Source organism: Sebastes fasciatus, chromosome 5 (genome assembly GCF_043250625.1).
Source record: "Sebastes fasciatus isolate fSebFas1 chromosome 5, fSebFas1.pri, whole genome shotgun sequence".
In the NCBI taxonomy this organism is placed as follows: Eukaryota; Metazoa; Chordata; class Actinopteri; order Perciformes; family Sebastidae; genus Sebastes; species Sebastes fasciatus.
In genome coordinates, this window is record NC_133799.1 from 34,104,342 (window position 1) to 34,119,612 (window position 15,271).

Below are 15,271 nucleotides of genomic sequence, written 5' to 3' on the forward strand. Positions count from 1 at the left end.
AATAAAATCACAGGGCAGCCTTGCCATATTCCACTCAATATGTAACCAAATGGGAATGATGGAGTTAAATTGACAGCTGATGAAATAACGGTATATTGATTCCTGAGAAATGACAATACAAAATATGATTCAACACCGAAACCCAATGGATCTGACGGAACAGGAGACTTTAAGATAAAAGGAGGGGGTGAGCGCTTTTGTGGTGAATAAGGTGAACGTTTAAGCACAGATTGAATGAGCCGATGAGATTGCATTTCACTGGAGTTGTAACGTTGCCTCGTACGATTTCATGCGACAAATAAAGCTACGTCGATTGATCGATTTGAAGAAGTCTGTGCTCCAGTTGTTAACACCGGTACCAATCGGCAACCGGAAACAACAGTTACGGTACCTGGTCTTCTTCTATGCTGCATTGCACAGAGGTCCCCCGCTAACCGGCACAGAACATAGGCCTACCGGCAAAGTCCGCAGACTTTTGGTGCCGGTGACCTGTGCCGGTGTGTTCTGAGCAAGTAAGGGGGGCAGGTTCCATGCGCTGAGACCCGGGTTCTGCTCGTCTGCGGTGCTGCAGTGCAGGGTTAACGTTAGCCCACTACACAGAGTAGGATGTAGACCGTTCTCTTCCATGATGTAGTACCAGCTTGTTAGCCTTAGCTAACTAGCTTGCTATAGCTTCAAGCTAGGTGGGCATGTTTGAGCAACCAGGCTTCAGGCCGCCTCAGCTCCATCCAGGCTCTACCTCGCTCTCACCATTTTTGGATTAGCTGGAAACATCACTGCCAAAGATGGCAACGGCTGGGAGCCGCCCAATTTCAGCTTAATTGTCGCTCTTCAGAAATCTATGGGTGACGTCACGGAGACTATGTTCATACTTTATACAGTCTATGGTCAGCAGTAGTTGGAATCGGCTGTGTGTCTCATATACTCGCTGCCTTGATAACCCAGCTGCACACGGACCGCAGCGAGACGTGCCAAGGCTTTTAAGGTCGGGTAGAATCTAACGTTAACGTTATCTCTGTTGATCCAGTTGGTTAGCTTGCTTCCATGGCTGCAGAAGGCTGTGTTAGCGTGCCGATTTGTTTCGTATGTGGCAGCAGGGTGTTAAAATGGGCAGTGGACAGGATCACACCGAAAACAAAACAAAAATGGACGTTTCGGTCCGGAATGGAAATTTCAAAGGAAAACATAGTTGGCTGTAGCGTTGTTGTCAGAGAAGCCAGTATTTCAATTCAGCATGTTTCCTTAATCTCTGATGATATATCATGGCCATTTTTTATGATTATGATTTTATAAAACGGTAGCTATATTGTGACAGTAGTACATGAAACAGGTAACCTGAAAAAAATCATGTGCCTCTGTGTCCTCCGGTGCTCCTAACGGCATTTGCAAGAGCCGATCTGAGGTCTGCTGTCCATCTGCTGTCTATGAGAGCCGGCTGTCAATCACTCGCGAACTCCGACCAAACGGTCAAACTAGGCAGCGCTGATCAAATATGAATCAATATTCTGTTACGTTAATGCCTATTTCTCTCCTCAAATGTTTTCAGAATCATCTTGTAGTGCACGGTTTAGCTGTAAAATGAGAACGTTTTTGACGCCGCCATTGTGAAATCTGGTGAAGGAACACCAAGTTCCGGTCACATGACATGAATATTTTGACTTTGTAGACGGCACTTCAATGTGCTAATTTGTGTGGCAATTTCATAATGACTTTAATCTTGGACTTTTCATTATTCAATGACTAGCCTCTAGACACATTTTACTAATTTCATCCAATTCACTGTGGTTTAGTTCAATTTCACCTCAAGTAAATTCAAATATTGGTCTGGAATTGCTGCATCCCTTTTCACTCATATCTGGGCCAACTGGTGAAAGAATACAACACATATGGATGCAATAAATGCAGGACTATGGATCAAAGGTAATTTTATTAAATGGATACTTGATCCAAAATGCACCACAAAACCATTCACTCCCTGCTGTGGTCGAATTGATCAGTTACAATGATATTCAATACTGGTCAAACCATGCATAGAAACACCTCTAACCAGCATAATCTACTTCCCCAGTGTCCATCCATATGTTCAGTGTTAACATCATATCTTCACAAACATACTGTATGGCTAAATGCACAACCTCTGTCTCTGTTGCACAGCCCTGTCAAGCTCATTAGTAGGTATATGAGTTAGGTTGTGCACGTAAGGAGAACCACCACCACCACCACCTGCTCATTCATTGATGAATCCAACAATGACATTACTGCAGCCAAAATAAGAAAGGCTCAAACAATAGGCTTGCATCATTCTTATTCTATACAGCATATTTTATGTAATTGCGTCGGCTGAAATTATAGTGATTATGAGTTAAAAATACCAATAAGGGGTGGGAGAAAATAATATTCATGGTAAATCAATTGTTGTATGTTATGTTAGTAACATTATGTTGACAGAATGAAAAAGGAAGAAGTCAACTGAGAACCGATTCCCACCCCTAATACAAAATAGATGATCTTATTCTCATATTAGCTTCATGGCATACAAGTGCATGTAACTGTGACAGTAGACTACTCTGTAATGTATTAAAATGAAATGAAATCAAACCATCCCGTTTAGAGCCGGGCCGACCGCAGGTTTCATGCCATATCTTGGTGACGCCATAGGTAAAAATTACACTTTTAATAGTTTGTAGTTACTACAGACACGGGTGTTTAAGACAAATCTCTCTTTACTTTGGTTAAAACAAAGGCTGGATTACCCTTGGCCCCAATGCCCATGACCATTGTGTGCCATTTAGTTTGTGGTAATATGCACCACTAAAGCACAATATAAACTAAATAAATAAAATGACAGTGACCTTAAAGATGCAAAATGTAAGATCTCGCCAAGTAGGGGGCAGCATTTCACCTCTACTAGAGTCCATACAATCTACATTTACAGTCATCAGCTATAATAAAAAAAAAAAAAAGCATAAGCAAAAGAATACGCAAAATTCAACCAAATCGCTGAAACTTTGAGAGACGATCAAAGTAACACTACTATCTTATAACCTGTGGCGTGGGCTTATAGTTTGTTAGCCATATGTGTGTCTACTTTGCCACTAACCAGGGCTGTACGGTTTGTGTACGTTTTGATAGTTTGTTTAATGGATTAAATCCAAAGTGGCAGAAACGAGAAAACAACTCGTATTTGTCTTTCGTCCTCCCCGCCATCAGGACACTACTTTGCCGGGAGGATGGCATGCGGCAGCTCCAGGAGATGGACCTTCGGTTAGGAGGTGTAGCAACTCGCATTCAGCCAGAGCAAGGGTCTTTACTATACAAAGACCCATTTTTGGCCAAAAAATTCATTAAAAAAATCTGTTTGGAGCCACAAAACTTATTTGAGCCTTATAATGAAGGTAACACCACCTATTAAGTCTAATGCAGTGAGGACCCAAGTGCAAACGAGAGGCGGGACACTGAAGAATCATCTTGAGGAGATTTGGCTGGAAGCTCTTCTCAGCAGGAGCTTCCAGTATGTTTCTTCTGGAAATGTCTTTCAATCACTTTTTTTGTTGTTTGCTAATTTTTCCGCAGAAAGCAAACTAATCTGTCCACGCACTATTAAATTCTCCATTTTCCTCCAAGAATTTTCTTTTTTTGGGATTTGGAAACCTACTGTAGCTAGGGAAACTCAAGACTAGCCAACGCTATTGAGGATTGGCAAAATTAGCACCAATCCCACTTACTTAGTCCCGATACCGATAGCGATACCTGTGCCCATTGGTATAGATGCATCCCTAGTATAGGCTACACATTTTGCAATTGAAAAATGTAAGAATCACTCTAGGCCTTCAACAATGATTAATGAAAGTTCAAATGTTAAAAAATAATTCATTTTATTCATTTTTTATATAATTTTTTGTCAAAGCCACAGGGAGCCACTGGAGAGGGGCTAAAGGGCCGGAAGTGGTTCCGGAGCCGCAGGTTGCTGACCCCTGAGCCAGAGCAAACCCCAGCGCCATGACGGGGGCCCAATCCCTGGGGGACTGCCTCGACTCCCTGCCGGATCAGCAAACTTTCAGTTACTGCCTTTACAGGTTAAACCCCGCTGCCACTGGCCACCAGGCCGCTGTGACTCCCGGTGCTGGGGTTTTAGCGCTGCCTGGCTGAATGCGAGCTGTTACAGCTAACCGCTAACTGAAGGTCCGTCTCCCGGAGCTGCAGCCCGCCTTCCTCCTGGCAAAGTATAGTCTCCTGGCAGAGGACGAAACAAAAATGTGTTATCTTGTTTCTGCCACTTTGGATTTAATCCAATAAAAGAACTATTAAAACATACACAGACCCTGTAACTTCAACGTGATCATCAACGTCTACTTCTTGGTCCTCTCATGTTGGACTGAGGGCAGACTGGACGCTACAGTGACTCACTATCACCTCTCGAGGTACAAGTGGTATTACAAGACAGGACGGGCCGGGAGCTAGCTGGTTAGCATGCTCATTTCAGTAGATATATCTCTGCAACACAACACATAGACGTCTTTGCACTAACGTAACGTCAACACTGCAACCTCTTCACACTCTGATGATAATACTAGTTCATTTTTTTTAATGTTTGAGACTACAACTCAGGCCAGATCTTACAAATTGAACCTTTAATGAGGCACCCTGATTATTTTTTTTTACCAGATCTTGAGGCTCTATCTTGTAGAGGGGCTGCAGTGTTAAAATCTATTTTTATTCATGATTTGAAGGGCTGCCCCCTGATAGTCGATGAGTCAATTCATCCTCAGTGACCTCTCAGTCGACTTGAAATTCGTGAAGTCAAACCATTTTTTTTTTTTCTAAGCGATTAGATCTATGAAGAACTTTAAGCTCTTGTAAACACTTTTGTGGACCCAAAAGATTACAAATATTTTCTGTTCTTTATGAAACTGTGGTGCAACGCATTTGACTATGTTAATGTGATCAATGGCCAATGGATTTTCTGATTGTCAGATATATGACGCAAAATCCGAGTCAAATCAAAAAGTTCTGATTTGGATACAGCTCTTTTGGATTAGTCAAACATAATTCGATGAAAATACAAGGGTGAAAAAGGGGTCCACACTGTGCCCCCTCGCTTGCAGTTTTCTCTCCTAGAAACACAATAACAAGGCTTCAGTATGTGCACGGCTCTCATTAAAGTAGACTCTCCCTCAGTTATGATCATTAATGTTTTACTGCAGATCATTAAATTGTTTTGCCTTTTAAAGCAGTCTCTATTGATGTCCATTAGTGTAAAAATAAAAAAAGAAATGCCAATTGTTACTTCCTGACCTTTATCCCATTTATAGGCCAATGTACTCTATCAATAACACAAAGAGAACAGTGGGCAGTAATTATTGGCTTATCGGCCGTAGCATTCACAACTCATGCAGCCTCTCCGTTTTGCTGCTTGCTGATGATTAAGGTTTGATCAAACGTGGTCACATCAACATGATTCGTGTCTGCAATGTGTCAATTTAGGAACATTGTTGAATGGATTGCTTCAACAATCCATTCAACAATGGATTACATCTACTCGGTAATATGTAGAGGACCAATTAATGAGAAATGTTTCAGTGTCATTGATTGCAAACAATCAGAATGTCATGATGATTCCAAGTACTTATTTGTTGAATTTAAAGCCATGACCTCGTTAGGTTATGTTGCCTCGTTCCTGATTACGTTTAGGCTTTGGAAACAGGGAACAGCACTCTGAAACAACAGAGGTGTAGTGTTGTGTATGTGCGGGTATACGGCATATATGTCACAGGTGAGAACATCCTTTTTCAGTGTGTTTTAGGTTTGTGATTCCCAGGCCAAACAATCACAGTCTGCAAGCAGTCAGGAGGAAATCAAACATTTATTAAACAATATACAGTTTTTTTCCAGTAACAGTGAAGCAGTAATGGTCTCTCTGACCTTGCCGTGAGGAAGTCCAGTGAAAGCCAAGACATTGTCAGTTGCTGCAGTTGGAGAGACGCTCATCCAAAGAGACAAGGAAATGATTCAAACCCTCTGCTTCATTTAATGCAGGGGTGACCACCGACACGCTTCCTCAGTGACCCTCCCCCCTTCCTCCCTCTGCCACTCAAGAATGTCACTAACACCCCCCCCCGCCCCCCGTCTCCAGCAAGTTAAACTAATCTGAGTCATTACGACTGATCGACTGATTTTTGGAGCTTTAATTGAAGCTCCGTTTCCCATTGGCAGCGGTTGTGCACGCCAATAATTGGTTAACGGGCAAATCTTAAATGGCCTCTGCACATGAACATGAAGTATTATTGACAGAATGAATGACGAAATTGACACCGACAGGGGAAATTATAAAATTAATGTTCTACCCAAGATTTCCAATCCAGGCTCTTTTAAGAGCCATTAGTCAAAGGGAGAGTTCTATTGACATGTAGACTGACATTGACTGGAGGAAGTGTTCACTCAACAGCGACAGTAATAAATGTAAGCTCACTGAAGCACAATGTTATTAAGCCTCCACTGCCGGGTTGTTTTATAAAAGGCATCTGTTTTTATTTATGCCCCGACATTATAGAGATTTAAAAGTGGATAGAGAGGGTGCTTAAAAATCCAAACCGTCATCTCCATAATCTCCAGCTCAGTAGGCTCCGCTGGAGTGAGAGAATGGAAATTACAGCCTGTCAGGCATCAATGACATAGAGAAATGGGAAAATGGTTGACTTTTAACAGCCAGCCTTTCCTCTTAGATACCCACAAAAACATTCTTGCTGGTCCATTTAACACTATGTCGGGCAAGGTCACTCCCCCTTGGTTAAGTCTGCTGGGAAATTGAACCTACATTTTCTTAACTGTAGATGAAACAGCGTGATAATTGAGGTGAAAGCTTAATTGAGTTGATATTCCAGAATGTAAACATAGATAGATAGATAGAAAGATAGAAATATAGCACTACAGATGCAAAGAGTCATTGTAGCTTTTTGAAACAATGTGTTTTGCTTGTTCTGATTTCATTATTTCACTCGCCATTATAAGTTTAATATTACTTCTGTACTACAGAATTGAAGATTTGCTCACAGTCTTATATAAGCATGCAGATTCTACATTAAAACCTGCACTACGGACATTTAACTATTTAACACAATAAAAAATAAAAGTCGGGATCATGACTTCATTCCCTCCACCTGAGTTGGACTTGTACCTGCAGGAACATATAACAAACCCATGAACTTAAAGGTCCCATATTGTAAAAAGTGAGATTTCCATGTCTTTTATATTATAAAGCAGGTTTAAGTGCTATATAAATACTGTTAAACTATCAAAACGCTCAATATACGCAGAGAGATACGTATTTCTGTCCATTAGTGATGTCACAAATATACAATATACAGTATAGATCATCACACGTTTTTAAATAAACATTCTAAATGTGTCCCAGTTTATTTCCTGTTGCAGTGTATGTAAAATACAGGTATATTCAGGCAGACAGTATGAGGAAAATAACGTTTTTTTTTAACATTACAACATATAAACATGTTCTAGTAGAAACACAAAATACAAGTATGATCCTGAAAAAAATGATATGGGACCTTTAACATACAGCTCCATATCCACCACACATCCGTAACCTCGGAGTCATTTTCGACAGCAACCTCTCCTTCGAACGCAACGTCAATCAAATCACCAGGACTGCCTTTTCCCACCTAAAGAAACACTGCTCGTCTCCGCCCATCACTCTCCTTCTCTGATCCAAGCCTTCATCCTCATCATCATCATCCAAAGTCCTAAATAAACTCCAGTACATCCAGAACTCTGCTGCCCCATCTTCTCACCCGTACCCGGTCCCGTGATCCAAATCCTGAACCTCCACTGGCTCCTTCTCCTGTCCCACGGACGGAACCAATTAAAAGTCCTTCTCCTCACCGACAAAGCCCTCCATAACCAGGCCCACTCTTACCTCAACGACCTGCTCCACCACCACCAGCAAACGCCTTCTCGCTGCCTCGCTCCTCTAATGCCATCCTCCTGTCTCCACCTCTCAGAACCAAGCACCGGACCTCAGGGGGCGACAGAGCATTCTCAATTTCTCAATTCAAGCATTATTATTAATCATAATAAATTAGGTTATGTCAGTCGAACAACATGACAATATCAAAATATTGCTATATATTAATTAGGATGAGCTATGGATGAGCACAGAGTTGTGACAGTGTGCCAGACTTTTTTTCCAGATTTGCTGTTCTGTTGGGATTCAAGGTTGTCTAACGCTGTCCACTAGGGATGCTAACTTTGAAACATTTTCTTAACCAACCCACTTTAACCGATTATTAACCGTTAACCGACAAGATTTTTGCCTCACATGCAGCTGCCGCGTATGAGCACAACAGGCAGTCCCCAGTTCATCCGCCCGGGAGCGTTAGCTTAGCGGCCACGGTGCTTTGTGCAGTGTCGCGGACATGCGGCCACTTTCCCGATAAAAGTCTCCAACGCACATTTAGTTTAGTTTAGCAGGTTGTCCGCTGTGGTCTGCCCGGCGTAACGACACTCTGTCTGCCCGGATTAACGATAGCGATTGTCCAACACTGTGTGTCTGTAGCTCTGCTGGTAGCTTCGTGCTCTCGTAGTCACATACAGTCTGTCAGCGCGGCGTAACTTCAACGAGTTGTGTGTTGTCGGTGGCATTATAGCTGTGAACGTAGGTGTAGCAGACAGTGTGTGTACAGTTTATTTGTCGGTGGATAAATGCTACGAGGCTACAACCAAGCCCCCGGGAAGTGCGCCGGTCGCCAATCCGGACTTTCGCAGTGCCCAAACGGCGGTACTGCAAATTCCGTGAAACGTCGCGTGATACCATTGGGCCCAAAAATAGTTTTTCCCATAGACTTACATTGGGAAAGAGACATCTGTAATTTAGCAGATAATTTTTTTTTTAGGTGAATCAACTCCCCAGTACAAACCCTCTAATAGCCCTTATTTAAAAAAAAACTTTTAGCGCACTTTTAGCTGAATCCTGAGTTATTTCCCTTCCTCCGTTCATGTGAGCAAGACCCAGACCGAGGCTGGAGCACAAGCCGTGACGACGGCATGACGTTGGGACCCCGTGACCGAGTCATTTGACCGAGCGGAAGCTACTACGCATGTCCAAGATGATGTTAGGCGCCCAAGATCCGGGTACTTTTCCAGACGGAAGTCGAGCCATTTAGGCTTCATGTGCCACTGAGAAACTTTCATAGTAATGAACAAGCCAACTTCCTGTATCTGTAACCCCGGCCCAGACTCTCTTAAGGTGGGCTCTCAAGGTGGACCCGTTTTTCTCCTTTAAGTGACAAGATTTTCTCAGCTTTTTAATTAATTATTAACATTTCTTTTAACCGTTTTAAACGATAGTGTTAATTGGTTAAAATGCTTGATGTCGGTTAACGGTTAAATGGTTAATTATTAATATCCGAACTGTCCACACTTATCAGACCTGTGCATGACATATATTAGATATATAGAGATATGTTTTGCTTTTTTAGACATGCCATGGATGTAGCTTGATGGATGTCAGTGTCGGCCTCAGTTGGTCAACAGCTGGTTCGATGGATCTGGTGCACAGAGGATGAATCCCACTGATTCTGGAACCCTGAATCTTTCTCTCTCTAAAGGACCATCAGCGGGTCAAACCTTTTATTTTTTCAGTGCAACTTTTCAACATCTATTTGATCAATTAAAGTTGAGATTGACTTTATAACAATAAAGCAAAAATATTGGAGCAATTGGGAGCTCCAGAAGGTTGATTGGTTCTGTAAAAATGAAGCGTAAACGCATGTTAGTTGAACAGCCCTGACCCTAACTCACTATTCTGGGTTATGACTATAACTTTAAGGCTGATGCAAGTCGTTGTAATAACAAAAAATACTGTTGCAAAACACACTTTTCTTTGTACTTTATTTTTGTACTTTATACAAATTCATTTGATCAGCAGAACTTCAGTCTCAGTTGAATATTTACAGCAAATGATGAAAGAAATTAGAAGAAATTAATTCATATTATTTATTTATATTATTATTTATTTTATTTTATGTTCATTATTATGCACTGGTTGTGGGAGAACTGGATCACCCAGATCGAACCCGTGCGTAACACAACAGTAGGCAACACTGACTACTGATGTGGCGCTGAGAGCTCAAGCCCTCGCATTCATTCAGAAGGAAAAAGTCAATTTTTCCTTCAAGATGAATGACACATTGAAGACGTTTTTTATATGTGGGATAAACCGGAGCCCCCGGAGAAAACCCATAAACCACCTTACCACCTCGTCATGGCGGCGAGCATAGAAGAGAAGCACCCGCACATGCAGGACCTCTGTCTCGGTGGTGCAATCAGGTGACCTTTGACGGCGGAGGCGATACGCTCTCCGACAGCCGCTTGACCCCCTTTCAAGGACACCAGCACCCACGTCGCAGTGCCCCACGTCTTAATCAGGTCCCGGTAAATGGCCTTTTCGAGGTTTTCCAATGTTTCTGGGCTGGAATCGAAAACGAGACCCTCGACTTTGGCCCACGTTTGTTCAAAAAGGCGCTGGATGATGTCATGGACGTTTGAAAGGGTCCAGGTCACTTTTGCCTTCTTGAAGATCCGCGTGACCAGCCTCTCCAAGATCACCTCGACGCAGTTTTTTTTTTGTTCGTTCTGCGCTCGCCATTCAGAGTCATCACGAAAAACCGGGGCAGGCGATGCAGCGATTGCCAAAGGTTTCTTGGCCCTGGGCTTGGTCCCCAGTATGGCGTGTCTCATATTGTCGACGAGGTCGTCGGACTGAAAGATCTGCCACCATCTGGCCAGAGACAGGAAACCGAGCACCTTCCGCTGCAAGTCGGCGCGCATGTTAGCACGTATCACCGGCTCGGGGATGATCTCTGGCCCGTGTAGGATGTGTGTGTAGAGGAGATCACTTAAGACCTTTGTGAACTCCAAGACTCGACCGGGGGGAATGTTTAGGCGCGGATTGCCGAGTCCCAGAAGATCGCAGTTTTCTGTTTTTTTTATCAGATCGTTAATCTTCTTCGTGAGAGACTTCGCTGACTCCCGACTGTGAACTTTGGAGCCCCGTTGGAATTTTTTTCTCATCTGTGCCACGATGCGATGGATGCACGTTTTGGCAAAGCACTTTGCCAAAAGCTTCTTAATTCTGCTTCCGATGCTTTTCTTGGAGCGTTTCCTCTTCTGCTCTGGCGGAGTCGATCTTACAGCATCTTCGGCAATACTCCGAGCGATTTCTTCCGCGACGTCTTCAATCTCCCGAGAGTTTTGAGATTGCAGCAGCGTGTACTCGGAGTCTGGCACGTCAACCAAGAGAGGTTCGGTGATGTCGTTCAACTGCTTCTTGATGATGATTTGGACAATAGCGATGTCTTTCATCGCAATCACGACGTCCGACGAAGGCGTCGCCGCATGGCGGTCTTCGGCGTCTGAGGGTTCCGGTTCCACATCTGATTGTTCGCAGATGATCCTCTGCTTGCGCGGTCGAGGCGAGAACACCGACTTCATCTTGCCGATGAACGCCTGGCACATTTTGCAGGCGTGCAAAATCATGCTGTTGAGTCTGCTGGGAGGAGTGAGGCGCTGAACTATGCCCTCAGGGCTGGAGAGGGCACTTCGGACGCTCTCCGAAACCTCTTCAGAGATCAATGTCGTCAAGCTTTTGGAGCTCGGACACTGAACCGAGACGTCGACGCCCAGAGCTTCGGCAAAACCCTGAGAGATTGTGTGTCCCAGATTGATTTGGACGTCGTCCTCAGACGCCAGGGTCGTGCTCCCGAGAGATTTCAGGAAAGCTTTTGTCAAGGCCGCTGTCATGTCCAACAGCAACTCTCCCATCATGGTCATAGTGGCGTCGTCGGGGCTGCCGGATTTCAAAAATCCCCACTGATCCGCCGTCATCCCCTTAAAGAAGGAGTTGAGCAGCTTGGAAACAGCGCGACGGACGTTGAACTCTGGCATGATGGCTTCTGGCTGGGAAGTTCTTGATGATACCATGATGCTGATTTATGGTCAATTCTTGTCGATGCTTCGTGGTTTTTGGAGAGAAATTCACTGCTTCTCTCAGTAGATAGTCTGATGAGTGAAAATAATCGTTAGTTGCAGCCCTAATTCTTATTAACTAACATGTAAGCTGCATTTAAATGTTGAAGCTAATTTTAACTGCTTCATATACTGTTGGGAGGTTTAATCTAAAGCAATGCATTCATAAAATTCATAAAATTCATACCTCTTTCTCTTGAGACTTGAAACTGCTTCTCTCAGTCGATGTGTTTCGTCTGATCGAGTCTTCAGATTCAACTACAGTTGTGTGATTCTGGGACTCTCTCCTGAATGTCACTCCTTTATGATGTCACCGCTCCTTTAAGATGTCACAACTGATGACACCACTCCTTTAATTCATCACAGTGTTCCATCTGGTGATGTCACGATGCAGTGATGATGTCACGATGCAGTGATGATGTCACCACTGCTGTGATGTCACCCAAACACACACACACACATGCACACTACACACACATGAACACACACACACACACATGTGCACACTACACACAGACAAACACGCACACACACACATGTGCACACTACACACGTGCACACACACCCACACGTGCACACTACACACATACACACACGTGCACAAACTAAGGTCTCGTTTGGGCCCTCACTGCATTTTAAAATAAAAGCACAACATAATAAAAGCACAACATCAACATAATCACTTCCTGTATTAGATTGTTTTGTCCACCTTTACACCGTCACTGTGTGTGTTCTTTCCACCTTGAGTGATGGAGATGCTTTCCAGTTCTCTCACAGTCACTTGTTGACCTGGTAAACTCACCTGAACCTGTCTGCAGAATGTGGGCAGCCGTAGTTTCCCCCACATTTATAGGCTTATTGAATGAACTAATGTATGAGTTATCTTTACACTTAAAAACACACGCCCCCTTAAAATAACCTCATTTATTTTCATTGAATAAGAGTGCATTTACGTTTGTAGTAAAACAATACACCATCATTGTGATATGTCTTGTACACCTTACAGTGAAGGTGTCAATAAATACATATCTAAACATAATAAATAAGGTTTAATGATCTTTAATTACAACAGTTCTGATCGGTCTGGAATAGGCGTGGTAAATAAAATAAATGAATTATCTGTATTTACAAATAAATCATCACCATACTAATATATACAAAATTCACATGACTGTACAGTCTAACACAAGTTAACTAGGACGTATTATAAACTTAAGAAACATCAAACAATCCCAACTTAACGAAGAAACCCCACTACCCACACCCCTCTCTCTTCCCTGCCACTTGGTTTGGTATAACGGTGTGATTGATGGCAGCTGGAGACCTCAGAGAGAGAGTGATTCATTTAATTTAATACATTTTTTTGACTAAAATGGCTCTTTTGATAGTAAAGGTTGCTGACCCCTGACCTCGGGTGTCTCCCCTTAACTAAACATTAAAGAAGCATTCTTGCTCTTTTTGTAAAAACATATACATGTATAGTTGTTTATGTATATATATGTATGTATGTATATATACATACATATATATACATATATATGTATGTATATGTATATACACACAACACTTTTCCAGATCCATGGACTCTATTTTAACCATTATTCCCACTGAAAAATAAGATAATTGTCCTAAGGTCAAGGCAGGTCACACCTCCTTATCAGTCAACCCTGATTTCAAATCTAATTGCTGACATGCTACCCTTTTCCACTCCTTCGACAGGTGTGAGTAAATGAAAATTACAGAAAGACAAACAAATAAATAGTTAAATAGCTCAATAAAACTGTAGGCTATTGTTTAGGAAGGGTCACATGTGCCCCCTCTTGAGCGATTCAAAATAATATTTAAATGATAATTGATAATTGAAAGTAGACATATTAGACTTACACATAATGTAAGTTTGGATTAGAAATAAGGAATGTTTTGATGAAAAAATATAGAAAAAGTCCATCAATTCAAAAATGTCATTTTATTTACTGATGACTGCCATGTAGTCATAATGACTGTAATGGTTGCTGTCAAGTCATGCATGGCAATTAATAAAGCTCAAGATATGAGATGCAATGGAAACCGGTCCTGCTCGTACCTTTGCAGTTTGGCTGCTGAGCTAATGTTGTCAGCTAGTTTCACGGACTGACAGGACGAGCTGCTGCTCAGCTCTGAGTGCTCCGGAGATCCCGATTAAGGTGAAGAGCTTGAAATATCATTGTGATGTGCTTTGAGAGTATATTTGAGGCGTTTCGACTTGTGTTTACTATGCACTAGCATTAGCTGTCGGATGTTACTCGACTGCTACCTCGCTATAGACCATGTGGGGGCTGAAAAACGGCATGTGCGGTTAGTTAACGGTAGATAATTTATCGACCGACAGACTCAGTATTCTGTTGGCAAACCACTACATGTTGCTAACGTTTTAGAGTTCCCTCTCTAACAATCCATCCTTTGCTAGAAATATACAAACTGCTGTGTGCACGCTTGAGTTGAGTTGTGCACTGATGACAGCTGATTGAAACAAAAACGTGATAAGCCTGCTGTCGCGATTTTATGGGGACAATTGGACATAAAAGGGTAACAGTGACAGGACTTTTATGTTCTGGGATTAATCGCAACAGCAACATCTGGATCAAACCAAAATACTGTCACCCTGCACACCTGAAATCAAGTCATATTAAAGTACAGGGATATATCCTGGATAGAACAGGATGTCTGGTTAAAATGCAGCATTGAGCTGTCCTTGGTTTTTAAATATGTGAGTGTGGACTGAAGCAAATTCCAATGCACTCGGGTGCATAGCGTGACCAAGCCTGAGGCAGTATTTTCGGAGAGCACCTTTTCCTAATACGTTTGTTCATTACTTCATGATGTCAAGCTCCCATGACGCCCAAGTTACAGATAGAACATATTTCATTTGCAATGTCAAAAGGCACATTGTGTGCGCGTCTTCTCTTCCTCCACTTTCTCAAACGGTCAAAGGATTAAATTTAAAAGTCAGGATGTCAAAATGTTCATATAACAACCACTTACTGTGAGAAACGTAATGCCTGGTTACTGGCTATTTCAAGACCATTTTTTTTTTTTTTTTTTTCAATTGCTGTGCCTGAGACATCTTCGAGTGTCTCTTGTAGTCACAACATCTGTCAGGTTTTTTATAAAGGCTTCCTATGGACCTTGACATAGGTGTAATTTCAGTGGCGGATAATATGTTAATGTTGTTATTGGCATGTTGCCTGGAAGT

At 42.5% G+C, this 15,271-nt stretch overlaps 1 protein-coding gene and 1 long non-coding RNA gene across 2 annotated transcripts; one reads left to right on the forward strand and one right to left on the reverse strand.

The window, feature by feature from the left end:
- The first annotated feature begins 210 nt into the window (after positions 1–210).
- Positions 211–10,371, forward strand: LOC141768572 (uncharacterized). Its single transcript, XR_012594096.1, has 2 exons — positions 211–985; positions 3,914–10,371. It is a non-coding gene; the product is annotated as an uncharacterized LOC141768572 (long non-coding RNA).
- On the reverse strand, positions 9,995–12,368 carry LOC141768539 (uncharacterized). Its single transcript, XM_074636929.1, has 2 exons — positions 12,227–12,368; positions 9,995–12,072 (listed from the first exon to the last, which is right to left on the reverse strand). Exon 2 carries the CDS (start codon positions 11,992–11,994, stop codon positions 10,264–10,266), a length of 1,731 nt encoding a protein of 576 aa, XP_074493030.1. The 5' UTR covers positions 11,995–12,072; positions 12,227–12,368; the 3' UTR covers positions 9,995–10,263.
- Positions 12,369–15,271: the final 2,903 nt, after the last annotated feature.

Excerpts from the sequence above, each read along its gene's own strand:
- LOC141768539 (XM_074636929.1), bottom strand. The coding sequence starts at position 11,994 with ATGGTATCATCAAGAACTTCCCAGCCAGAAGCCATCATGCCAGAGTTC.